The sequence below is a fragment of the Tachypleus tridentatus genome, chromosome 2, assembly GCF_004210375.1.
Source record: "Tachypleus tridentatus isolate NWPU-2018 chromosome 2, ASM421037v1, whole genome shotgun sequence".
Lineage (NCBI taxonomy): Eukaryota > Metazoa > Arthropoda > Merostomata > Xiphosura > Limulidae > Tachypleus > Tachypleus tridentatus.
The window spans coordinates 60,515,852-60,542,931 of NC_134826.1; the positions used below are offsets into that span (position 1 = coordinate 60,515,852).

At 34.4% G+C, this 27,080-nt stretch overlaps 1 protein-coding gene across 1 annotated transcript; it reads left to right on the top strand.

Moving 5' to 3' along the window:
• LOC143243935 (synaptotagmin-1-like) lies at positions 1-27,080 on the top strand. Its single transcript, XM_076487764.1, has 10 exons — positions 1-200; positions 7,485-7,741; positions 9,791-9,966; positions 10,636-10,764; positions 12,193-12,360; positions 12,506-12,676; positions 19,321-19,438; positions 20,237-20,370; positions 21,222-21,422; positions 24,899-27,080. The coding sequence occupies exons 2-9, from the start codon at positions 7,507-7,509 to the stop codon at positions 21,411-21,413; spliced, it is 1,323 nt and encodes a 440-aa protein (XP_076343879.1). The 5' UTR covers positions 1-200; positions 7,485-7,506; the 3' UTR covers positions 21,414-21,422; positions 24,899-27,080.

A 27,080-nucleotide genomic window follows, 5' to 3' on the forward strand; every position in this document is an offset into this window, starting at 1 on the left:
TGTTCGCTTTCGCTGTTTCGAATCCGTGGGCGCCATTTTACATTGATCTTTGGCGTTCGTCATCCGCCATCTTGCAAAGGACTTGTCTGGCTACTGCAGTGCAGAAGCAGTATGATTGTTCTAGAGCTATGCCAAACACACAAGAGTGAAACAGTTCAGGTATCAACTTACTAAGAAACTAGGCCTAGAACATATTGAAAGTAAGTTTAATTTGTTTTGTATCTAATTAAATAATAGTATTTTAATATAATTTTATATAATATGCATTTTAATGTGGGACGATACTCTAAGTTGTCAAGCAATAACGTCCACTAGGCATTCCGAACTTGAATAAAACGTTTCAGGATATTTTTAATTAAGTTTTCTGTTGAAAAAGTTATTAAAGAAGATAACTCCAAAATTTTCATCCAGAACGTTTCAGTCACATTTGTCAGTTTTGATGTAAACCTTTTGACAAATGCAAACTTGTTCATGTCTGCACTCACTTTAAATTTAATAACTCGTAAAAACTAACCTTTTTTTTTGAGATATTTAAGTTACTGAAAATTGTTTAAAAACGAATTTTACAAAACATTATATTGGTTACTAATCTACAACGTAATTACTCTTATGTACTTCTGTAATTTTTTAAATGAGTTGATCTCTATGTATGTTGAAGTCTGGCCTGCCGTGTTTACAACCTTTATTGTAAACGTACGTTAACTGAGGCTGTCTTCAGGAAGTTAGTGTTCTGAAATAATGAACTAGTGCATCAAAAGTTTCTCTAATAAATGAGGAAGAACTTGGTGTGAAATAAATTTCTTGCTGCTGAGTTATGATCGAAAAACAGAACTTGGTAAATCTAGGTGCGAAACTTTTGTTAAAATTCTGCTCTCTACCAACATATAATTATACGATGTCTTCTCCGCACTGTGCAGCATGCTTTCTTACGATGTAAGAGTGACGGAGAATATTTTTTAAGTGCAAATATTGTGCTGCATTCAGAATATTTTAAATGTACATAAGTAATATACCAACTGAAACATTGTCACAAGCAAAAATTTATCTGAATGTTTACACGATATATTGACTGGGAACGACACTTTTATGAGCGCTACAGTATAGACTTAAAACTACAAAACCAAGTCGAAATTTAACAAAAGCTAGAAATCAAGAGTAAAGAAATGTATGCATATTTCATGTCGCTTTATGTTACATTAGTATAATTAAATTTGTCTATATTCATGATGACTTCTGAATACCTTCTGAAAGTACACCCATAGCTCGAATACTCACTGGAATCAAACGTGCATTCTGAAAGGTTGATTCCGTTATCTGAACATTAAATGAAGGTAGACCCGATAACTTGAACACCTATTGGAAATATACCTCCTACCCCTATCACCTTCTGGAAGTTGACTCCATATAATCGGAACGTTAAAGAAGGTAAACCCACTGACCCAAACATCTTCTGGAGGTACACCTGATAACCTTAACACCTTTGGTTTCTTAATTATAAAATAAGTTAGCTTCGTTATAACCTGTTGATCATTCCTATACAAATTCATAAAAAAACATGTTGAAAAATATATTCGTATAATTACTTAGTAACATCCGATAAAGGCCCGACATGGCCTAGCGTGTTAAGGTGTGCGACTCGTAGTCTGAGGGTCGCGAGTTCGAATCCCGGTCGCACCAAACATGCTCGCCCTTTCAGCCGTGGGGGCGTTATAATGTGACGGTCAATCCCACTATTCGGTGGTAAAAGAGTAGCCCAAGAGTTGGCGGTGGGCGGTGATGACTAGCTGCCTTTCCTCTAGTCTTACACTGCTAAATTAGGAACGGCTAGCACAGATATCCCTCGAGTAGCTTTGTGCGAAATTCCAAAACAAACAAAAATCCGATTATCCAAACACCTGGGCCCAGTATGAGTAAGTGGTTAAGGCACTCGACTCGTAATATGAGGGTCTCAGGTTCGAATCCCCGTCACACCAAACATGCTCCCCCTTTCAGCCGTGAGAGCGTTATAATGTGACAATTAATCCTACTATTCGTTGGTAAAAGTAGTCCAAGAGTTGACGGTGAGTGTTGATAACTAACTGCCTTTCCTCTAGTCCTCATGTAGCTTTGCGCGAAATTCAAAACAAACCAAACTCGAAAACCTTCTGAAGGCAGATTTAATAACCTCCTATATTAAACACGTTTTCAACACTTCAAGTCGTCCTGTATTCCAGTAAACACAGAGTTTTACAGTACCATTTGTCAGTAAGTAAACACTATTAGCTGTTTGTTTCTATTTTATATTATAATGCCTCATGCTAATTCACACAAATCTTAATTTTGGAAGAATAATTTCGAATCGCTCTTTAAAGATCTTAACGGCGATTTCAACAGTTGTAAAAATCTGCCTTTAGATCTTAAAAAAAAGGTAGTGGTGTTTGTTTAATTATAAAATAAACTAACTCCCTTATTATCTGCGAAGTATTCCTATAAACAATTGTGTAGATAACTTGGTAGAAGTGGCAGAAAATTGCAGGACTTAGAAAAGCTGTGTGAAGAGAGACTAGAAGAAAATGGATCATCAGAAACAAATCAATACAACAGCCCAACAACAGTCTTTGTCTGCTGTAACTAAAACAGAGTGCGATTGTCTCTCATAGAACTAGCTATCTAGTTATACAAGAAAATACCTGAAGAATTACACGTTTTATGATTTGGTGCTTAATCTATAGTATTGCAAGTGTCTGCTACTGCCACTATTCCTGCAAAAAGTGTGAAGCCTCGAACCCTCAAACAATAAAATCTACCATGGATGTTCTTGTCCTATTTGTTTAAAAATTCATATAGTTTTCTCGTGTTATTTGTTAGAAAAATCCATAAGGATACTATAAATTTATTTATTATGGAAATTATATAGATATTCTCGTTTTGAAGAAGTAACATAAGAATGTTCTCATATTGTTTTCAAGAAGTAACATAAGAATGTTCTCATATTGTTTTCAAGAAGATCCATAAGAATGTTCTCGTGTTGTTTTCAAGAAAATCCATAAGGATGTTCTTGTGTTCTGGCTTGTTATCATCTTATGCTAGTTTCACTTTGCCTTATTTCTCCTCGCAATGATTTTACTTTTTTATTTTGTATTATTATTTATGCTGTTTGTCCTTTTCTTTCACTGGCACCGCATCTATTTTCTAGACTTTATCAGGAATAGCTTTACATTATACGTTATTCCTTCCAATTCTGGATTTTTTTTTGTCGTCGTTTCATATCAACGACCTCCAATAAATCGTATCCAACATGTCATTCTGCAAATTTCTTCTTTACTTTCCTATAGCTGTTTAACTTATATATATATATTCTTTCTTGTGTACCCTATCATGTTTTATAGTAATGTATATGTAAAGCACTGACTGTGGTAACTTTTGTATGTGATATGTTATGTAAACGTTTTTCAAAATGTTAGCGACCCTCTGGTACGAGCTCGATGGGCGCCACAGGAATCTCCTGTTGATGTACAAATCATTAATAATTTTCCATTTTTTACCTTGAACAGCAGCCTAAACTAAGTCCAATTAACAGTTATATTACATTTATTATTTTAATAAGTCTTCAGTTGTTAATGTTATCAATGTAATATGCATGTACGAAAAATATTTCGCTCGTTCGTTGCATGATTCATCCTACACGCTTTTCCAAATGCCCTTACTGGCTTTAGAACCACCATGTATTTAAGAAACGTAAAGAGTTCTATAACAATAATACCAAAAAAGTCTTTATTAGAAGGCCTCTCGCTGCGCCCCCACCCCCAGTGTCACAGCGCCATGCCTACGGACCCACACCGCTAGAAACCGTGTTTCGATACCCGTGGTGGACAGAGCACAGATAACCCATTCTGTAGCTTTGTGCTTAATTCCAAACAAATAAAACCTATCGCTGTTGTACTACGAATAAAACACTGTTTAAATGCACATATAAGACAATACGTTAAAAAACCATCTTTAAGATTTTACCTTATATTTCTCTAATATTTGAAAACAGAATACACTCAATCACCAGACAAAGTCATTTGTCCTTAGTAAATTTTGGAACATTTATTCAGAATCAAGTCACGTAAACCTTAATGTATTATCGCAAGGAGATATGTTTTTCCTGTATATGATGTATAAACTTAAACTTCAAGACGTCACTAGTACCAGTCTGTAACCATGACGACTTACCATAAGCAACATTTGCAACACAAAACAGTTTAAATCAATATCAAATTTTGTTTTCTCGTGTGCCTGAAACCAAACGTTTCGCCACATTAACTGACAAAGTAAAATAACGTTAGTTAAAATACATTTTAACAATGCAGTATTTCAGTAACAAAGCTGACGTAAAAATAAGCGAAATGTTTGTTTCTTTTCAGTTATTGCTATGCTCAGGTAACAAAAACAATGAGACCCAAGTTTCACGATATTTTTACGAATAAAACACAGTCGTCTAAATGCACGAAATAATAATATTTCGATTGAAAAAAAATCCAGAAAATTAAAGAATTATCTATGTTTTGTTTAAAGAAACCATTTCTTTTATTACAAATGTGACACACTACAGTCACTAAAGTGACAAGGTTTTCTAGTCTCTAAGCTGTGAGGACACCTTAACTGGTGATAAAACAATGAGTTCCATTAAAAAGAATTAAAACTTTTTTCACAAAAATTGCATATCGTCTTATTATGTTGTTGCTGTTGATTGGAAATTATTTTCTTTGACAAATGAGAAATGCGTTTTGAAAACATGCAATAGAAGAGAATGACATTCATAAAAAATACATAGTGTGTAATCATTTACTGTGGTTATAATCAACCAAGACATGAGAACTATTTAATTGTTTGAAAAAATAAATTATAATTTTGTTTGAGATATAGATGTATTGATACTGTGTCTGTAAGTGAAATATTACAGTAATAACTGTGTATAGACCGATATAAGCTGGAAATATAACACAACTGAGAATAAATTGTCACCGACGATTCCGATATTCATGGTATGTCCCGAAATAAAGCAAACTAAATTCTTATTGTTTTGTCAGTTGTAATGATAGCACTGTGTACATACGACATTTCAATGATTTCGTCGTATAAAAGTCAATCAGTTAAGCCTAATAGTGTATTACGGAAAAAAAAAGTGTGTATGTGTGTTTTCTTATAGCAAAGCCACATCGGGCTATATGCGGTGTACATTGAGGGGAGTCGAATCCCTATTTTAGTGTTATAAATCTGAAGACTTATAACTGTTCCACCGGGAGACTTATGAAGAACTAAACAGGCTAATTTTATGTTATTACATCCTCAGTAAGTATCTGAGGCTATCTATGTATATGAACGTTAATATATGAAAATGAAGGACATGTACTCGAGGACAGCACTAACCTTATGTGTAGACATAGTACAGTACCACTTCGCATACCAGTATTAATTTTAATATTGCGAGACATTTATATTCATTATATCACAAAATGTCCCTTAAAATCTCTGGGGGCGGCTGGACTGTCCCGCCGATATCGGGACGTCTGGTCGCATTAATAGTCACTCTTCGCGAATAATGAAAGCATCCACGTTAACGATCTATATTCAAACAAACGACTTATATAAATAACGTTCTGACAACTAATACATTTGTTTTATCTCTAACGAAATTGATAAACTCTGGTAATGGAGCGAAACGGGTCGTCGATAATGGATAGGATGAACAAACTGTGGTTTCGAACCGCTGCCACAGCAAACATACTCAGTCTTTTAGCCGTGGGAATATTATAATAGTCGGTCAATCCTACGATTCGTTGGTAAAGAGTACCCCAAGAGTTGACGGTGAATGGTGATGGCCAGCTGCCTTCCCTCTAGTCTTACACTGCTAAATTAGAGAATGGTAGCACAGATAGTCATCGTATAGCTTTGCGCTTATGCTGCTGGTTTTGTCATCGGCTAATATAATTACCTACATCCTTTGTCTTCAGGTCTGGCATGACCAAGCGTGTTAAGGAGTGCGACTCGTAATCTGAGGGATGCAAACCCGCGACGGTCAATCCCACTATTCGTTGGTAAGAGAGTAGCCCAAGAGTTGGCGGTGGGAGGTGATGACTAGCTGCCTTCCCTCTAGTCTTACACCGCTAAGTTAGGAACAGCTAGCACAGATAGTCCTGGAGTAGCTTTGTGCGAAATTCAAAAACAAAAAACAAACCTTTCTCTTCCGCTCCTGGTTTTGTCAGTAATTAAAATAAGTACCTACAGCCTTTCTCTTCAACTGCTGATTTTGTGAGTAGTTAAAATAAGTACCTACATCCGTTATCTTCAGCTGCTGGTTTAGTCAACGGTTAAAATAAGTACCTACATCCTTTCTCTTCAGCTGCTGGTTTTGTGAGTAGTTAAAATAAGTATCTACATCTTTTCTCTTCAGCTGCTGGTTTTGCCAGTAGTTAAAATAAACACCTACATCTTTTTTACTTAGCTGCTGGTTTGTCAGTAGTTAAAATAAGTACATACATCCTTTCACTTCAGCTGCTCGTTTTCTGAATGGTTAAAATAAGTACCTATATCCTTTATCTTCAGCTGCTGGTTTTGTCAGTAGTTAAAATAAGTACCTACAGCCTTTCTCTTCAACTGCTGATTTTGTGAGTAGTTAAAATAAGTACCTACATCCGTTATCTTCAGCTGCTGGTTTAGTCAACGGTTAAAATAAGTACCTACATCCTTTCTCTTCAGCTGCTGGTTTTGTGAGTAGTTAAAATAAGTATCTACATCTTTTCTCTTCAGCTGCTGGTTTTGCCAGTAGTTAAAATAAACACCTACATCTTTTTCACTTCAGCTGCTCGTTTTCTGAATGGTTAAAATAAGTACCTATATCCTTTATCTTCAGCTGCTGGTTTTGTCAGTAGTTAAAATAAGTACCTACATCCTTTCCCTTCAGCTGCTGGTTTTGTCAACGGTTAAAATGCCTACATCTTTTCTCTTCAGCTACTGATTTTGTCAACGGTTAAAATAAGTACCTACATCCTTTCTCCTCAGCTACTGATTTTGTCAACGGTTAAAATAAGTACCTACATCCTTTCTCCTCAGCTGCTTGTTTTGTCAACGGTTAAAATAAGTACCTACATCTTTTTCTTCAGCTGCTGATTTTGTCAACGGTTAAAATAAGTACCTACATTCTTTCTCTTCAGCTGCTGATTTTGTCAACGGTTGAAATAATTACTTACATCATTACCGGTTTTGTCAGCGAACGTCAAGAATTGTTTTTAAAATTAAAACTAATGTATTTTTTTAAATTAGTAGTTAATCCTGATTATACTTCCAATCTCAGTAAACATAGATTATATTTAAAATATTGAGTACTGTAGTATTTATACTGTATAATGACACAGAAACTCCTGCAGCCGAAAAGCTGGGAATATTAAATATTTACCAGGATTAAAAAAAACGAACATTTTTTGGTGTTTTTTTATTTACCTGTTATTTCTGTCTTACAGTTAAGGTGAACCTGAACTCAAAATGCCACGGTTAACCAAATTAGACGAACTGCTTTACCGCCTAAGAAAATCACACTCTCCGGAATCCAAAGCTCCATCACCACTGGCACCACAAATTTCAACCATGGATACGAGAATAGGCACAACTGCGCTACCACCAGATGTTGACGGTGGTGCCGCTGGAAATGTAACTACTTCAGCTCCTGAAGAAAGCATTGGGGAGAAGATACTTCACGAACTTATGGAGAAAACACAGTGTAAGTGTATTTCCCAAATATACGGTTCTGAATTTTCCTGTCTTCACGACAGCCTCGTTTTCCTTGCGAGCAATATCAGTTTAACTATATATATATGTGTGTATTTTTTTAAATTATATTATTCTAATACGGTTCATGGTTATTTTAATACGGTTTAAGGTCCTGTATGATTTTCAGATGACACGAGGTTATCATATTTATATACAAACTAACTGACTGCTTTCAGAAACGCTTTTAAATGAGTCTGTGTATTGCTCGAGTTTTATACAGGGTTGAGCACGTTGCATTAAAACAGTTCTTGAATATGCAAATCACCAAGTCACGTGACATCTCTTGGGGATATAAAGTCGCTATGGGATTGAATGTATCAGTACTACATTTTGACATTGTTTTTCGTTACGTTAGTGGTGTGATGCCATCAGAAACTGATTACTTTTTGCGAAGCTTACGTTACAGCTATTTCCAATGTAAATGGTTCACACATTTAGTCATAAATTAATATTCAGATCGGGTGTTTAAAATTTCCGAGACAGAGATATCGCACCCGGCATGACCAAGTGGTTAGAGTGCTCGACTCGTAATCTGAGAGTCGGGGGTTCGAATTCCCTCCACGCCAAACATACTAGCCCTTTCAGCTGTGGGGGCGTTACAATGTACAGTCAGTCCCACTTATCGTTGATAAAAGCGTAACCTAAGAGTTCGCGATGAATGGTGATGATAAGTAACTGCCTTCCCTCTAGGGACAGCTAGTGCAGATGACTCTCGTGTAGTTTTACACAAAATTCGAAAACAAACAGAAATATCCCATGTACGTAATGGCGTTTGAAAAACGAAGAATATAGATCTAGTTGGGGAACTACGACCATCCAGAAATATACGTGATACGCTGAGGTAAACAAAGCGTAGCATCTTGTAACGGGTGAGAATCTATTAACACAAAGGTTAGTGGTAAATGCCGTCCACGTGCCCCACGTAACAGTAAGCAATATAATCAAAAAACTTCTTCGTCTGGACAAGAGGGTATGGGTTCACCAAGATAAACATTCCAATCAAATAATTCCCTTTCCCGTTAAATGATCGCATATCTCAAGCAATAGAAGAATGAAACAGATATCCATGGTATTCCATATGAAGACATGTCAGTCAACATCAAACACAAAATCTACAGATTTCTGAGCAATTGGACTGTTGAAACGAGCACTGGAAAACCACTGTTTTCGAACACTAGATGGATTATGAAAGACACACGGGAAGAATAGTATGAATTGTGCATAATGGTCTGAGAACCGAGCCATTTGCTATTGTTTAAAAGCTGAATCATCAAGTAGACCATAAGCGTACGGGGTATCAGGGCCTGTGAGGAAGAGGTTAACAACATAGTTTTAATATAAGGTACTTAACCCTCTGTAAAAGCTGTCCAGAACATTGTGCTATTACGCTTTTAACAGGTAGATCTATTCACTTGAAGAGTAAAAACAGAAAGAAGGTCCGTCTTTTTAAGCAGAATGGTTTTATCGTTTTTATACGATTTGCCAACCTTTTTTATTATAAATGTTTTATGATTAACTTGAAGGCTTATAATGATAAAACTCGAGATTTGATTTTTGTGCTAGGCTCAAAGAAGATAACTCCGTTTTGCAACTTTGCGTTTAAACATAAACACAAGTCTTACGTACTTTAGCAGGAAATTGTGTTACACAGACCAGTAGGTGAACTCTTTCATGTTTTCTCTACAGTTTTGTTTTAACCTTGATGGACTCCACGTTAACACAAAATGGTGACAAACAAGCAGAGCTTTTACCATAAAACTAGCATCTCTATATATCCTCGCTTTTCTTCAAAACATCTTTGATTCTTTTTTGTTTTATATATATCCGTAATTTAGGCGCGGTATCTCTAAAGTTGTACGACGGAAATACGACGATTTATAATATATACATGTGTGTGTGATTGTACCCTAAATACTTTTGCTACACAAAATATGTGAAAGATTCTGTGAATCCAGTCCAAAGACGTCAAATAATCTATTAAACTATTAATTTATTACAGTATCAGCATATGTTCTTATCCTTATTGCCACTGGAGTGTGCTTCTTGTTTTTGTGTATCTGCTGCTGTTGTCTCAAAAGGTGGTGCAAACGTCGTCGAAAAGACGGAAAAAAGGGAATAAAAGGATCCGTTGACTTGAAAGGTCTACAGTTATTAGGCAATTCTTACAAAGAAAAGGTAACACTGGTCATCTATCCGTCGAAAATAGATTAGTTTACACTGATTCGTTATTTTTAATAGACTGTAATTTTCATTAATTGATATTAAATATTTAGGTAAAACAAATACCCATAAGTAAAAAGGTGTCCTACGTTTTATTTGTTTTCTCAACTAATTTTCCTCAAGAAAGTACGAGGTATGTAAACTTTGCACGTCACTGTTGAATAAGACAAAGTACTAAGGTTTTTAGCTATCCCTGTCTGCTTATGAAGCATCTCTATATCTGCTAGATTAGTAGTAACCCTCAAATTATCGACTTGTTTTTAGATCTTTCACTCTCTATGGGATCCAAATATTTTATCGTACGTTTCTGTCTGTTAAAATAATCAGTGTAAAGAAATACACAAAAGCACCGGATGAAATATGTAGGAGTATCCCGTTAATGCTTAATAGGATATTTTTAGTAATATAGATTTTTTTATTTACTCTTTTATATCGTGAAGGATCGCTCGGCAAATGAAAAAGTCATAGACTCGTTAAGAGTTTGGAACATAAATAACTTTGAAAAATGTATTCAAAAAGCTGATAATGTCGAACCTATTTAGTTTATTTTTTTACTGCAGAACTTTTGTGAATGATATTTTCTGATGAAGTAAAAACTAAGGAAGTTTTTCATATTATTATTAGGTTCAGCCAGACATGGAAGGTTTACAGGATAACATGGAGGAAAATGAAGGAGATGAGGAGAGTGCCAAGTCTGAAATCAAACTAGGCCGTCTTCAATACAAGTTGGACTATGACTTCAATAACAGCAACGTAAGTGGCATACATTTGTTTAACCAGACTCTGTTCGAACCGCTGATGAACAATACATCTGAATGGTGAAATAGAGAACACCTGAATCTCCTTTTCTTCCAGTATTTCTTTTTTTTTAAGTAGAATATTTGAAAATATTATCTAAAACATTTTACTTTTGTTTGTTTACAATGAAACAAAAAGCTACACAATGGGTTGTCTGTGTTGTGCTAGAGTTGTAAGTCCGCAGACATGCCTCTGTCTCACTGGGGGAGGGGATAACAATGATACACCACTCAGAGTTCTCATCTTCATGATGTTTCTTCAGATTCTAAAATTGATTGTTTTAATGTAAAACAAGTTGCTTCTAGTTGACCATAATGATTTAATATCATCTTTGGTGCAAGTTAGACCCTTTATAGTTTATTCCATAGAAATAACCAAAAACTTTCCAAAGAGAACAACCAACCATAATAAGGAAGTAGCGATTTGCATTACATAAACTAAGTTGTATTTGTGCCTAAGTAATCTTTAAGGCTATTTCATTTTAATATCATATAATATTTAATGCTAACTACATTTTAATGAGATAACGTTAATTTTCAAATAAACGTTCTTTTGTTGTACAAACTACAGTAACCATAGTTTATATTTATAAAGTAATAGATCAGTGTACAAACAATCAGCTGTGCCGTATTACCAACTAAAAGTAATTATTCATCTTCGTTCCCATGCATTTAACTATCAAGATTTTCCTCTCTATCTCTCTCTTTTCTGACTTATTTTACTTCTTCTCTCTCTCTAATTCTCCCTCATTCTTTCTTTGTGTGTATCCATCTCTCTCTCTCTCTCTCTCTATTCTAAAACTATCAGTTGTAGATTATGAACCTGTCTCACCATCACTTTGTTAAAGTATTAATGTAAAAGGGTAATAACTTTATACTGATAAACATACACAAAAGTAAGATACAGTAATAGAATTTGGAATTTTACTTATTAAAAATTGATTATGACGTATGTAACCAACAAAAGATAAACAAAAGACTTGATTATTTAACCAAGATGCAAGAGTCAATTTATGTATTTCTAAAATAAAAGACAATAAATCCTGGGGAAAATATCTAAGCCTAAATATCATTAAAAAAACCAGTAGAATAGACGATAAATTAGTTTTAATGGCTACAAAACATTCAGTTAGTTCAAATTACTAACCTTTTTTGTCCAGGGTGTTTACTTTGAGTTCAGAAAGAAAATGCCTCTTTCTTTTAGGTCAGGAGGGATGTCCTTTTTCGGCTCCAACAATTATGGTACATTTCTCAACTTCGATGACTAATTGATATGATATTTCAAAACTTTACATTTCTTGATTATTTGCTTGTCTTTAAAGTCATTGATAACTTGTCTAGGTGTTGCACAGGCCGTTTATTATTTTCCTTTACTGTTCATTAGCTGGCGGTGACGGTGCTCCAAGCTGAGGATCTTCCAGGAATGGATATGTCAGGCACATCTGATCCTTATGTTAAAGTCTACCTACTCCCAGATAAGAAGAAAAAATACGAAACCAAAGTGCATCGAAAGACGTTAAACCCCGTATTCAACGAAACGTTCAATTTTAAGGTGACAGTTTTATGAAGTTTCGCGTATCTTCAATTTCGAAATATTGTGTTGAATGTAAATAAAATTTCTAATATTCTCATAGTAGGATTCTTTATAAAAAAAATTCGACGATAATGTATATATATTTTTTTGTCCGATTTCATAGATTCCCTTCGCCGAATATGCGTCCAAGACTTTGGTTTTCGCCATTTTTGACTTTGATCGATTCTCCAAACACGATCAAATTGGTGAAGTTAAAGTTGCTCTCAGTACGGTTGATCTGGCGCAGACCATCGAGGAATGGCGAGAACTGACAGGTGTGGAAGAACAGGGACAGGTATATATATATATATATTCACTATAGAACATCAGACAGATTTCTATATGTTCGTGGACCGAAATAACTGATTAACTTCAAACGGTTCAGAAGGCTTTCCGACATTATTTGGATAAAACATAACCAAGCAATGGGGTTCTTGCAAACTTCTTATACGAAGTTTCACTTTTAGCCTTTAACAAATAATGTAATTCAATTTGTACTTACTAAGACAAATTAATACACTATTTATAATAGCTACATTAATATGTATGGCAAGCGTATACCAATCTTTGAATGCTGTTAACTGACTGCCTTACGTCTAGGTTATTAGTTCAAAATTAGAGATGTCTAGTGCACATATCTCTTAAGTATCTTCATTCGAGTATCCGAAACAAACACTTCACTGTTTAGAACGGCTTTTGATGATTATTAGAAATTAATTTGCTTTTAATTTCTAAGAAAAATTATGTGAAGTTTTAAAACTTAAGTAATTATACTGCCGGCTTAAAATCAATTGATTGTTTATATGAAGTTAAGCTCAAAAGGTACACGAAGAGCTATATGTATTCTGCCTACCACAAGTATCAAAACCCGGTTTCTAGCGTTGTAAGTCTACGGACACACCGACCTGCCACTGGGAGGGGGGCAAAATAAATTGTTGCTGTTACTATACCTGGGATCGAACACCTATTACTAAATATTTAAAAGTAAACCAATAAATAACTATATTCTTTATTAATTTGTTTTTGAATTTTGCTCAAATCTACACGAGAGCTATCTGAACTAGACGTCCCTAATTTAGCAGTATAAGGCTAGAGGGAAGGCAGGTAGTCATCATCACCCACCGCCAACTCTTAGACTACTCTTTTACCAATGAATAGTGGGATTGACTGTCACATAATAATGCCCCTACGGCTGAAAGGGCGAGCATGTTTTGTGTGAAGGGGATTCGAACCCGCAACCAGCATATTGCAAGTCGAGCGCCCTAATCACTTGGCCATGCCAAGTCTTTTTTCTTATTATTGGTTTATTTTGTATCTATAATAATTTATAATTATTAGTGGCACAGCGATATGTCTGCAGACTTTCAATGCTAGAAACCGGTTTTCGATACCCATGATGGGCAGAGCACAGATAGCCCATTGTGTAGCTTTGTGCTTTACTTCAAACAAACGAACAAACAAAATACAAATGTAACCTTGTCAAATTCTAAATTATACATGTGACAGCATTAACATTCGTATCGTGTTTACGTCACTTTGTAATGTATGTAAGAAATACTAGTGACCGCCCAGTATTTCAAACACCTGATGGTCTGAAGGTTTTGGGCTTTCGCAATATAAATGAAAATTGAGTGAATAAACAAATCCGTAGGTCTATAACAGGTTAATGCAATTTCAAATGAAAAGTTTAAAGGGTACATCTTGACAGGGATTCGGGGGACCAGACGTTATTTGTGAATTGACATTGCAGTGTACTTAATGAGTCAGTAATAAACATTGGTTGCCACAACACTGTAGCGAATGAGAGTCTTGGATGTCCCGTGTCTCAGGAGAGCTACGATCCTAAATCCAGTCATGATGCGTAAATATCCGGATTCTGCAGCTAACATGAATATAACAGATAACATCGAAGATATTGTGATTTTATTCATCCATTCATGATAAGTTGCAACTAATTAGGTCATATCTTGAGGCATTTTATTGTAAAATTTGACAAATTTGACCAATTTAACGTTTTAACTGTTAACGAAAAAAAAATATCTCAAATCTTAGACTATCGGACCTTCGAATTAATGTGTCCACGCACTAACGAACCATCACTGAAGTATGTTGTATAAAGTAATCGATATTTCCATAAAAGAGTTATTTTTATTAGTTTTATATCACGTGTGTATGAACAATTCAGTTCTGAAAGTGCTTTGAGTAGTCTCAAATATATGTACAAATAAAAGATAGAAACTAAAGATTAAAACGAGAGACTCGACTACTTTTGACATAGCAAGTGAATATTCTTAATAATAAAGAATATTGTAACATTAATAGATCCAACACAGGGATTCTCCGCTGGTGCAACGGTAAGTCTACGGATTTACAACGCTAAAATTAGGATTTCGATTCCCGTCGGTTGACTCGGCAGATAACCCGATGTGGCTTTGCTATAAGAAAATACACATACATCTTTCTTCCAACACAGGGCGAAAATAAAAGGTAAAATATTGTTGTCTCTCGCAGACCCCTCGATTCCCAGACGCAGTAAATTACACCCTTAATCCCTTTTAAGAGTAGTGAACTCGCCAGTGTTATAATATGCTTATTAAATTGTCTTTGTAGCTTAAACAGCATTACAACACGCGACAGTCTCGTGAACGTTGGCGCCCGTGTGTTTCTTCAACGTGACTATTTAATTTGTTGGATATTTTGAATTTCGCGCAAAGCTACTCGAGAGCTATCTGCGCTAGCCGTCCCTAATAATTTAGCAATGTAAGACTAGAGAGAAGACAGCTAGTTATCATCACCCACCGCCAACTCTTGGGCTACTCTTTTACCAACGAATAGTGGGATTGACCGTCACATTATAACGCGCCCACAGCTGAAAAGGCGAGCATGTTTGGTGCGACGGGTATGCGAACCCGCGACCCTCAGATTACGAGTCGCATGCCTTGACGCACCTGCCCATGCCGGGCCTTGTTGGGTGTATTTTTGTTATTGTGCAAATTGTTTCAAGGGTTTAAATAACGCGTTGTTTTCAGCTATGGTACCGTTAACTGAAGACTTGATATTTTTATTCCAGTTTCCTTCGACGTGATTATTATTATTATTATTGGACATAAATACTGTCGTAACGATATGTGGGGAGTCTGTCCAGGAGACCCCTATAAAACTGGTATTTGATGTAAAACTTGGGTGTGACGGTCACACACAACGCTAAAATATAAGTGACGGTCAATTCCACTATTCGTTAGTAAAAAAGTAGCCCAAGAGTTGGCAATAGATGGTGATGACTAGCTGTCTTCTTTCTAGTCTTACATTGCTACATTAGGGACGGCTAGCGCAGATAGCCTTTGTGTATGTTAGCGCGAAAATCAAAACAAAACAAACGAATCAATGCGGGAAATCGAACCCCGGATTTTAGCGTTGTAAGTCCATAGGCTTACCGCTGTCCCATTTGGGAGGAAGTTCAAGTTTTGATCCTGTTATTTTTCAATATTTTATTGTTGTACATGTACTATAATACAGTGCTCATAGTGTGTGTATTGTTATACATATACTACAGACACTGTATTATAAAAGTGAGAAATCATACTATCAACACGGTAGTACTTATAGTAGGAATGGGCTAGATGTGCAAGACAAATTAAAATCTCAAATTCCGTAAACCTAAATCTCTTATTTCTATGATGTATTTCAACGACTCTACAATTGCAGAGAAATTGCTATAATAAAGAGATGTCTCGTGTTTTTGGGAATTTTTAAACATATATATATATATATGTGTGTGTGTGTGTGTGTGTGCGTGTAACCACATTTACAATGCTAGTCCGATCAGATACCAGTATCCGGATATTAGACCAAAATTACTAGATGTCCTATCCGTACTATTCTTTAAAATAATTTTTATTTTCAGCATAACACGATGTTGTTATATTTTTACATTAAAGCTTCGAATCTTCCACAGGAAAATCTTCTAGAAAGTTCGTGATACTTTTTTGTTGGTGCTATCTAGAAACGTAGAATAGGTAGCCATGTTGCTAGTCGAGTAACTGAGTTAGTTGAAGAATATATACATATATTTATATTATTTAGAAGTCGACACATCCCTATTAGAAAAGTAACTTTTGCATTATGTTAACTAAAATAATAGGACGTTTTTTGTTGTTGTTTTCTTTGTTTTTTGTTGTTGTTTTTTAAATTAAATTGTATCATTTTGTTCAACGTTTATTTTAAATTTCTGGAATGCTTATTGTTTTGTTGATACGATTTTCCCTCGTTTGGCACGTGGTCTTGTGTAAAAAGAAACTGACTTTCTGTTTTCGTTATGTGTTTCGTAGCTGCAGCAATCACTATTAGTATTATTTTGTTTGATATATTAGTATATTTAAAAGAAATCTGGCTGTTTTTTATATGTTTCGGTTTTTTATGTTAACTTCTTTCGTTTGCGGCAATTCTTCGTCTTTCCACCTTTTGTTGCACCCATGCACTGATGAACGTCATCTACGCCACCTGTTTTCAGTAAGGATATCAACTGTTTCGTAAGTATCTTAACGTATTTTGGAATTTGTGTTCTGCAAATTACTTTCCTTTGTAGCAGTGCAAACATGTCTTGGACTACATTTAATTAAACTACGATTACTGAAATAGTTGTCCTTATCAATTAGCTATATAAGTAACGATTGTGAACATTTTGTAACGTAGTTTTAGCTTTATAAAACTTTTCGGGATATTTTTGTATTCAGTTTTTTAAGTAATCGTGTTAAAAGTAAGGTCTGCTGCGATGCCTATGGTTAAACAGTGGAATATCTGGTCATAATAATGATAAACATTATATAGTTTAAATAGCGACATGTCTATTCTCTGTGTTGTCAGTATTGTGACAACGACAGCAAGCACAATCCAAAGATCTGTCTCAGAAGAATAGTACAATTCTTCGTTTATTAAGGTTAATAATAATGTGTTTATTAGGGAATTCACGTCTGAAAAAACTTAACATTGAACTTATAAAAATCATGAACATTCAAGTTTAATTATTCAGTGTATAACCATATATTAAGTATGCTTGTAAAAACTAATGTTAAATTCTTATGTCAACAGTATGATGAAATTTAAACAATCTTGTTGATTAATGGACGACGTTAAATAAAACGATTCTATATTGTTTTCATTTATCGTTTTTTTATTAATGTTATTTTAAACCTAGCGTGTATTGGTGAGAACCTTCCTTTATTCTGATATTTGTGTCACATATTTTTATTGCTTAGGTTGCTTTAATTTCATAAAATATACATATTCAACCACTTTCATTTACTTACTAATATTACAGAGAAGTCATGAGGCAATGGCATGCACTTTTCTTGCCAAAATTTATGCTGTTGGCAACAAATTTAAATAAACGTTTGGTACAACTCTTTTAATATTTTGACCCATAAGGCATTAATTTTCTCTCTTGAAACATTTGTTTCTTTGTGCGTGTGTTTTTAAATTTCGCGCAAACCTACGCGAGGGATCTCTGCGCTACTCCTTTCTGTTTTAGCAGTGTAAAAGTAGAGGAAAAGCAGTTAGTCATCACCATCCACCGCCAACTCTTGGGCTACTCTTTTGCCAACGACTAATGGGATTGACTGTTCAATATAACGCCCCCACGGCTGAATGGGCAAACATGTTTGATTCGAACTCAAGACCCTCAGATTATGACTTAAGCACCCTAACCGACTGGCCTTGCCGGGCCTGATTTAATGCATTTTCCCAAAGCCAGCTAGTCATCACCACTTGCCGCTAACTCTTGAGTTACTCTTTTACCAACGAATAGGGGAACTAACCATGACATTATAAGGCCTCACAGATGAAAGCATGTTTGGTGTGACAGGAATTCAAACCCGCAACCCTCAGATTACGAGTCGAACGTCCTAACCACCTGGCCATACCGGGTCGCATGATAATGAACTTGCAGACTTTAGTCAGTTTTTCGTGTAGAAAGACATGCCAAACATTGCAGTGATACGACACTGTTTCGTGTGACGAAATAATCTGAAACTGAGCATCAAGTTGAACTATTCTTATAAAGAGAACATTACGCTTTTTTATTACTAAGAAAAAAAATTACTTGTTTGATAGCCTAAGAAAGATAGTGCAATAAACAAATGTTGGTAGGTTTTCAAAATTGTTTAATAAAACAAATTCTTTCTTCAGAATGGAAAAAAAAAAAACGACATTCGTGACCCATCTATAATCAATAATATTTGTAAACGCCCCGGCATGGCCAAGGTGGTTAAGGCAATTGACTTGTAATCTGAGGATCGTGGGTTCGAATCCCCGTCATATCAAATATGCTCGCCATTTCAGCCGTAGGAGCGTTATAATTTTACGCTCAATCCCACTATTCGTTGGTAAAAAGAGTAGCCCAAGAGTTGGCGGTGGGTGGTGATGACTAGCTGCCTTTTCTCTAGTCTTACACTGCTAACTTATGGACGAATGGCGCAGATAGTCAAAAGATAAAAACAAACCAAACAAACAACATTTGTTATCTTAAAGAGGTGTTTTCAACTTCTCAATGTATTATTGGAATATCTTATACATTGGTGAATATGTTTAAATAATAATTATGAAGGTGATAGAAAAAAAAGGCTTAGCTCTCTTTTATTGTAACTGTTTTTTGAAATACAGTAACAAATAAGACTTGCAATCTCAATTTAGGTTGAAACGTTTTGTTCGATAAAGCAGAAATTTATTTTATGATTAACAAAATTATAATAACTAACTTAGAACTGTTTTAAATCGTTTACTGGTCTTGAATATTTAACAACAATGTACTTCAAGCACTTCCTATGTTTTACAATCTGTATGTTATCAGTGTAAAGGTCAGTTCTTAAAGCTACAGAGTTACGTAATCGATATTTGTATAAAGTGTGAAGGTTCTCTTTATTCTATTGTTATTGTTTTGCCCAGGACAACAAGTTGGGAGACATATGTTTTTCGTTACGTTACGTTCCAACAGCTGGAAAATTGACAGTTGTTATTCTAGAGGCAAAGAATCTGAAGAAAATGGACGTTGGTGGTTTATCAGGTATTTTCACAATAAAACTCTTTACACTTTCAAAACACTGATTCATTAATATTCATTTCCAATCAGAACAAGCTACCTGCTTAGAGCGAAACCACAAATACCATTATTTGCGCCAAGTGTATGTTTAGACAGTGCATGGACATTACCCTGATAAGGACCTGAGTAAGTGCGGATTACTCTGGCTCTCGCGTACAATGTATATATACATTTGACAGATGCTGAAACAAATACAAAGGATGGAGGAAGAGGTCAAAGAAAGAGAGAGAGGGAGAGATGATGTAAGAACGAAGAAGACGCTCGAATGTGTCAAAACTAGTCCGAAAACTCTTCTAATAGTTTGCACCATTTACTGTGAGTTTTGACCACCCTTGTCTTCAATCCTTATGAACTACTGTTTGTGGTATTGCTGTCACAATGTTGCAGTCGTTTTTCAACTACTTGATGCCGTTTCTACAGGAGATCGGGTGATTCGTCGTCACACCTTAATAATAACTAATCGAAAATGATGCTGATAACGTCGAACAGATGTTATCGTAGCGCCCCTTAACGCATTTACAGAAACAAGTAGCAAGTCCAATGCGCTTCCATTATCCATTATGTTAGCCCACAGAACTTTTCTAACATTGTTACACGGGTCACCCTAGACACAGTTTCAAAATACCCTTGCTAACTTTATAAACCCCCTGTATTTGTAAATTAACAATGTTCACGTTGTGAAAATATTTAAAGTCAATATATTAAATTAAATAATTTCGGCTGTTAATTAGACTCGTGCTAATTTTTCTTTAACTATTCCAGATCCCTATGTAAAGATTGCTATCATGATGAATTCCAAAAGAATCAAGAAGAAGAAGACAAGCATTAAGAAGTGCACGCTTAATCCCTATTTTAACGAATCCTTCACCTTCGAAATCCCTTTTGAGCAAATTCAGGTGATTTATTTGTATTTTGATCACATTCTGTATAAATAACCTATTTACTTCTACAATTGTTGTGCTCTCATTAAATATTGCAACAGTTAATAATTTCTTTGAACACTAGAAACAACGAGTTAAAAGCAATCTTTGTGGGTCTCTTAAGCCTCGGGGTAAAAAACAACAACGTATAAATAATAATTTTGAACGTCTTTTTGTGAGCCTTGGAAACACACATAAATAGGCCAAGAATGGCAGATTTTACAGAATTTTCCCTGAGTGTCTCAAGCTCTGCAAACACACATAAACCCGAAAGAAATGGCAGGCTTAGAGCACTTTTCATTTGGTTTCTTAAACCACGAAAATCAAATTAGGGCACTTTTTTATGTGTGTTTTTCTCATGGAATTGTTTTTTACTTTACAGTATTTAGCATAAGTTTCATGTAAATTATATTTATACTTCATGTCGTTTAATTGTATTTTAATAGAAAGTTGTTCATTGGTCTAGCATCGATATGTCCATCGCGGGGACTTAACCCTAAATTTTGTTTTTATATGCCCATAATCTTACTACAGAAACACAAGAAAGAAATTGTTTAATAACTAAAGAATATAGAGACACTTTGAAAAAGTATTAAGGAGTTAATTTGTATATGTATTACATTACATGGTGTACTTACATCATATTAGTTTGATAGGTAAATTTTATAGTGTAAAAGGAAATATTATCTTATGAACCATTTACAAAAAATTTAGCAAGTTTCGTTTAAAAAATACATCAGTTGTATACTGTAAGCAAGGAGTAGAAAATAATAATATTAAGACAACGTACTAACATACTGTAAAATTGGTCTCTCTATCACACACAGAAAGTAAATTTGGTCGTTACTGTTGTGGATTATGATCGTATCGGAACGTCCGAACCAATCGGGAAGGTAGTGCTCGGATGTAACGCCTCAGGAACAGAACTACGACACTGGATGGATATGCTAGCCTCCCCTCGTCGACCCATTGCCCAATGGCATTGTCTTAAAGATCCCATCGATGGAGGAGACAACTAAAACACTCAGGTAGGCGTGGTAAGCTTTGGTTCACTTGTATCACGTACTATAGTATTCTGGAAAGTGTTCCCACATTTGAACTTCTTAACCAAAACTAATAAACTATGTAAGAACCTACAAGCTAGATGAAATTTGTTTTTTTAAAGTTAAAAAAGATGGATGTTTTAATTGAAGACGTAATTGATTTGATACGAAATTCGTGTGATAGTACCAAGACAGATATTACACTGAAGACGTTTCATTTCATACGAACGTTGTGTTACAATATCATAAATCTACAAAATACATTTCAATATTAACTTTCATAAAGAAGTTTATATGAAACAAACTGAAATATCCATTCGTCTAAAAACAAACACTTGATAGAAAACGAGAAAATCCTCAATAGCCGTGGTAAATTCTTTTACGTAGGATAAGAGTAAATTAATGTATAATGCATTTTTGTTCGTTTTTCTTTATATTAATTATATTTTTGTGCACCAGCAATGCCAAGCGTGTAGCGCGCCTATACCCGATTAGATTTTATTACTAATCAGAGCCTCCTTGAATTGAATTTTTTTTTCAGAATTAAAGTAACTCGATCTATGAAACCTTAAACATAATCAAATACATCAGTCGAACGGGTTTGACCTCTTGAGTCCAAGACTGCAATTAGATCTCAAGTCGGTCACGAAATGACGGAGCTAAGAGCTAAAAGTTTGCAAACAGAAAATTCAGAGCTGTTACGCTACGACTAAATTTCTGTTTTGGGTCAAACAGTAGGAGATACCTCAAAAACACAGTAACTTAAAGTAACTTTCCATTACTCACACTACATCGCTTTATTTGCGTATCTCCTACTGTTTCGGCTAAAGCAGATAGTTTTTCTTCACAGAAGTGGTTTTGGATGGATTCCACATATGTTTGCTTTAACTAAAGACATTTAAACTGTAATCATTTCTGTTTGTCTAAACCTATAAAAGGAACCAATTTATACGAGAAATAATACAGGAAAGAATATTGCTAATATTACACGTACAATACAATATTATGTAGATTAACTTTAATGAAAAATTGGCTAGAAGCTTCAGTGACACTGAACATGATCTGAATTATGTGAAACTAACTCTGGGAACTAGAGTGACTGGTCAAAGGAAGATATATATATTTGAATAAACAATGTTCTTTTTTCATTAACCACTGATATGAAATCCTTTCCAGAATGAATATTTATTTACAACTATAAAAAGTAAGTAATTGCCTCACTTAAGTAGGCACAGATAGAATTCATTGATTCATGATACCAGTACTAGTATTACTATATATCGTGAACTTTGTTAGAGATAAGATGAAGATCCGTGATGGCGAGAAACCCAATTGAAGTAAAGATGTATCTTAAGACTGCTGGTATGGGTGTTAACACTTTTATTCAAACAAAGTAGAGAACGACGTTTCAACTTTCTTAGCTCATCTTCAGGTTAACCTTTATTTTAATAAAAGTTGTAATATCCATACCAGCCGTCTTGAGATATTTGGTTTGGTTTGAATTTCGCGCAAAGCTACACGAGGGTTATCTGTGCTGTCTTGAGATATAAGGTAAAGATCCGTTGACCTTGGTTCTTAGGTGATCACGTTGCAAATGCTCATTCCAGCATTCAGTACTGCATTTATTGCGATTTATTTGTGAAATTGCTTCCCTCAGTAACTGATAATGGCGAAATAAGGATCTAGAAAACCATTTTGAAGCAGATTTTACATTTTGACAGTCAAACTTTGTAAAAGTGTGTTCTCTAAAATTTTCTGTTAACGTTCATATAGGTAAGAAAAATCTTGTTTGCGCCATATTTTTCTTTTATTGCTGCACAAAGATTGGTGGTAATGGTACTAATAATTTTGAAGTTTTGTAAAAAAAATTTGCAGTCCAGTTTTAGAGGTACATAATGTTTAGAATAAAGTAAAACATTTACTATATGGGTAAGAAGAATTAACATGCATATTAACGCATAAGGAACAAACCATGCAATCCTTTTGTTGTAGTGGCAAGAAGATTATACGATCACTTAAGTCTAAGTATTAAATAGTGATTTTAATTACTAGATACTGATTAAGCTGTCTCCTACGTTTTGACTGTTGGGCTGTTCAATCTTTTGGGGCCAGTTATGACTTGAATTTCACTGTTTAACTTACTTTTGTGCTTGTTTGATCGAGTATGTTAAAAGTTAAGCGATTGCAAAAATGTTGTTTTAATTTTCTTTCCCTCGAGTGTGGAATATATTCCATTATTTTAGTACAAGCAGATACTCGCAAAACGTTTGCTGTCAAATTAGTATCTTTATTGTAAAATTATTTCTTTAAAAACAATTAATAAACTACATGTTTTGCCGGAAAATTTTCACCATCTTCTGGAGACCAGAAACGTAAGAATACCGTCAAAAAAATAAAAAACTATCGAATCGACCCCTGGCGGAACATATGACAAACTTTTCACGCAACATTGAATGAGATAAGATTCGAACACTTGAAAAAGTTAAGCTAAAAATTAATTAATATACAAGAGAATCTTAAGAAAACGTAAGAGATAAAATAATTTTGAATAGAGATTTCGGCCCTGATGTAACAGAAGAAAAAGTTTGGAAATCTACTCTGTAGAGAGCTCTGTATAAATACAAATTGTCACATACATTTACTGGTATAAAAATAAAATTTCCTGCGTTTCTTCTACCTTCTGGAAGATGGTGTAATTTTTCCAATCAAAATATGTAGAGTTTTAACTGTATAGAGATTTTACTTGTATATTTCACTTTAAACTTTGTACAATACATTATAGTAAATTTGTAAACACTTAAATTCTTGTCTTGTGAAATCTATCCACAATAATTATCAGACAATATATTAAATCGTGGTCTTAGAGCGTTCATTTTGAGGACATTATATTCAAAAAGTTTAATTTAGACATCAGTGAGCATATGGCCAGACATTCTTGTTCATTTTTTTAAGGAAGTCGTAGTGACATAGAAAGCTTTAAATTATATCGTCGTATAAGTTGGAAGCTGCTTTCCTTCCGAAATAATTTATCATTTTCAAACTGTCAATGAAATATATAAAGAGTTCCTACTTTGTTCAGTTAGTTGGATACAACGAAAGTGATCATTAAAATTATAAGAACAACATTTAAAACCCATTATATCTGAACCCTGAATACATTTTTATTTCACCTTATTAATATATGTGGTGTGTGGATGTAAGTTAAGCCTGCCGTTATTAGCCTATGCCTAATCAGTTTATAACTTAAGGGAGCTAAGATCAATTATTTGTAGGCCTAAGTTGTTTTCTATGTATATCTGTGTGTGTGTATGTACACACATCCAAAATGATGGACGGTGAATAATTTAATTCCTTTAATTTATATTTTTGTAAGTTTAGTTTAAATAGTGACATATATATATATATATCTGCGGTCAATGTTTATCTCAAGTTAACGAGCCCAATTTCTTTTTTCTTTTCAGATTAAAACAACAGATAATCTTAAGAAACAAAAGTGTCGCAACTCTTCCTGTGCGAAAGAAATGAATATTTAAAAAAAATCACATACGAGGAACAATAGGATCTGAAGCGACTGTTGAAACGGAATCTCTTTATATTCTCTTGCTATTACCTATTATTAAAATGTTTTTAAATTTCCTAGTGTTGAAACAACTCCGGTAGAAAAATACGTCATGGGTTCATTTGCTCAACTCAAGACGCTTGTTAGGCACTTTTTTCTACCACTTTGAATATAACTTTCCACTCGATTAGGGTTACCAGACGTCCCAGTAAAATTGGGTTTGTCCTAGTTTTTAGGCGGATATTTTTCGTCCTGATGAGAAACATTAAAAACATGAAGTTGTCTCAGTTTTTCTCTACCACAAAATGAGTTTCATATGAACAGTGTGTCATTACATACGGCTTCTTTACACTTGGACAATCACCTGGTACAGTGTTCATTCTCTCTTTCCTACGTTTTCTTTTCCAGCCATGGAAAATTTGTTCCATGTATTAATAACTTCAGTTATTAATTGCTGCGGCTGCCTAGTGACCGGCTATCATTTCTATATAAGCTTTTAATTGATTTTGTTTGTTTATGGCCTTAAAACACAATGCTATAAATATCTCGTTAAATGATAAAACGTGTGTTAATGTTGTTTAAAATGTCCGTAAGGACAAAGAAATAACTCAGGTTTTTACTCTGGAAATCTGGTAACCCTAAATTGATGCTATGCATATACGAGCCAGAACGTCTTTGAGTGACAGAAAAAAATATGCAATTTTTGTTTTTCATAATATCTGTGTAGGAAAGATAGCATTTTAAACTTAGTTGAGAATTAACTTAAAAATTTAGAATTCTATTGAACAAATTTCAAGATGGCATTGTTACTGTTAATTCTGCAAGCGTGACTGAAAGAGGAATGTGTTTTTAAATAATTATGTGTTAACTATATAGCAAATTTATATTGTTTGATAGATGATATGGCCAATACTGTACAAGTTCACGAAGTAACATGGCTATTGAATGTTACACAGGAATGATGAAGTAGCATGGCTATTGAATGTTATACAGGAATGACGAAATAACATGGCTATTGAATGTTATACAGGAATAACGAAATAACATGGCTATTGAATGTTACACAGGAATGACAAAATAACATGGCTATTAAATGTTATACAGGAATGACGAAATAACATGGCTATTGAATGTTACACAGGAATGATTAAGTAACATGGCTATTGAATGTTAAACAGCACTCCAAGCAGATAAAGCAACTGAAAGATTTAACAATAATGAATAAGATAACTATTGTTAATTACAGTCCTCCCAACATCCAAATTATTTAAGAATTACAATTTTATATTTATATAAACCTCACCACAGATGGCAAAAAATAAATAACCACTTTAGAATTATTTGAAAAATGACTCTTCAAAATGTTTACAGGTGGAAACCTGGAAGTAGTAAAAGTCGAAAACATGAGCAAATCTGGGTATTTTTAGTATGAAAATAGACCATTGATTAAAGTCCACTTTAAGCACAATGATATAATCGTTTTCTTAATATGGAGACATGGTTAGGCTACTTGCTACAACCATGAAGTGCACTCGCAACTCGTGACGAAAACCTGCTGTTGTACGATTAAAAGTAATATTTCAAAGTAAAGCCGCTTAAAAAAAATTGTTTGTCTTTGCATATCATGTTTAATTACATACGTATTGCCTTCGTAGAAAGTACAAGTCATCCTGGTGGTATGGTTTTACCGTTAACTTTGTATTTCGGTATTGGTTTTGAGTATGGAGTTGTCAACGTTATGCTGTTGATATACAAAGCATTTGTGATAAGAGGTGGCTTTTTCGAAATGATTTATGGATATTTAATGTTTCAAATAGTTTTCGCTAACGCTGTCCTCTTTATAACTGTGATTATTATACGGTTCATTGTTGTCGCAGCTAAGATATTAATTCCAACAATATTATTACCCAATATCTGGGAAATATTATTAATGCTCGAGTTAGGCCGAAAGAGGGCAGTTTCTTTCTAATCTCATTCGTTATTCCATCTATATGGATGTTTCTTGAATACAGTTTATGAGAATTTTTGGAAAATCATTTGCATTTATTTTGTAATAAAAAAGATGCAGTGACTACTATCTTTGA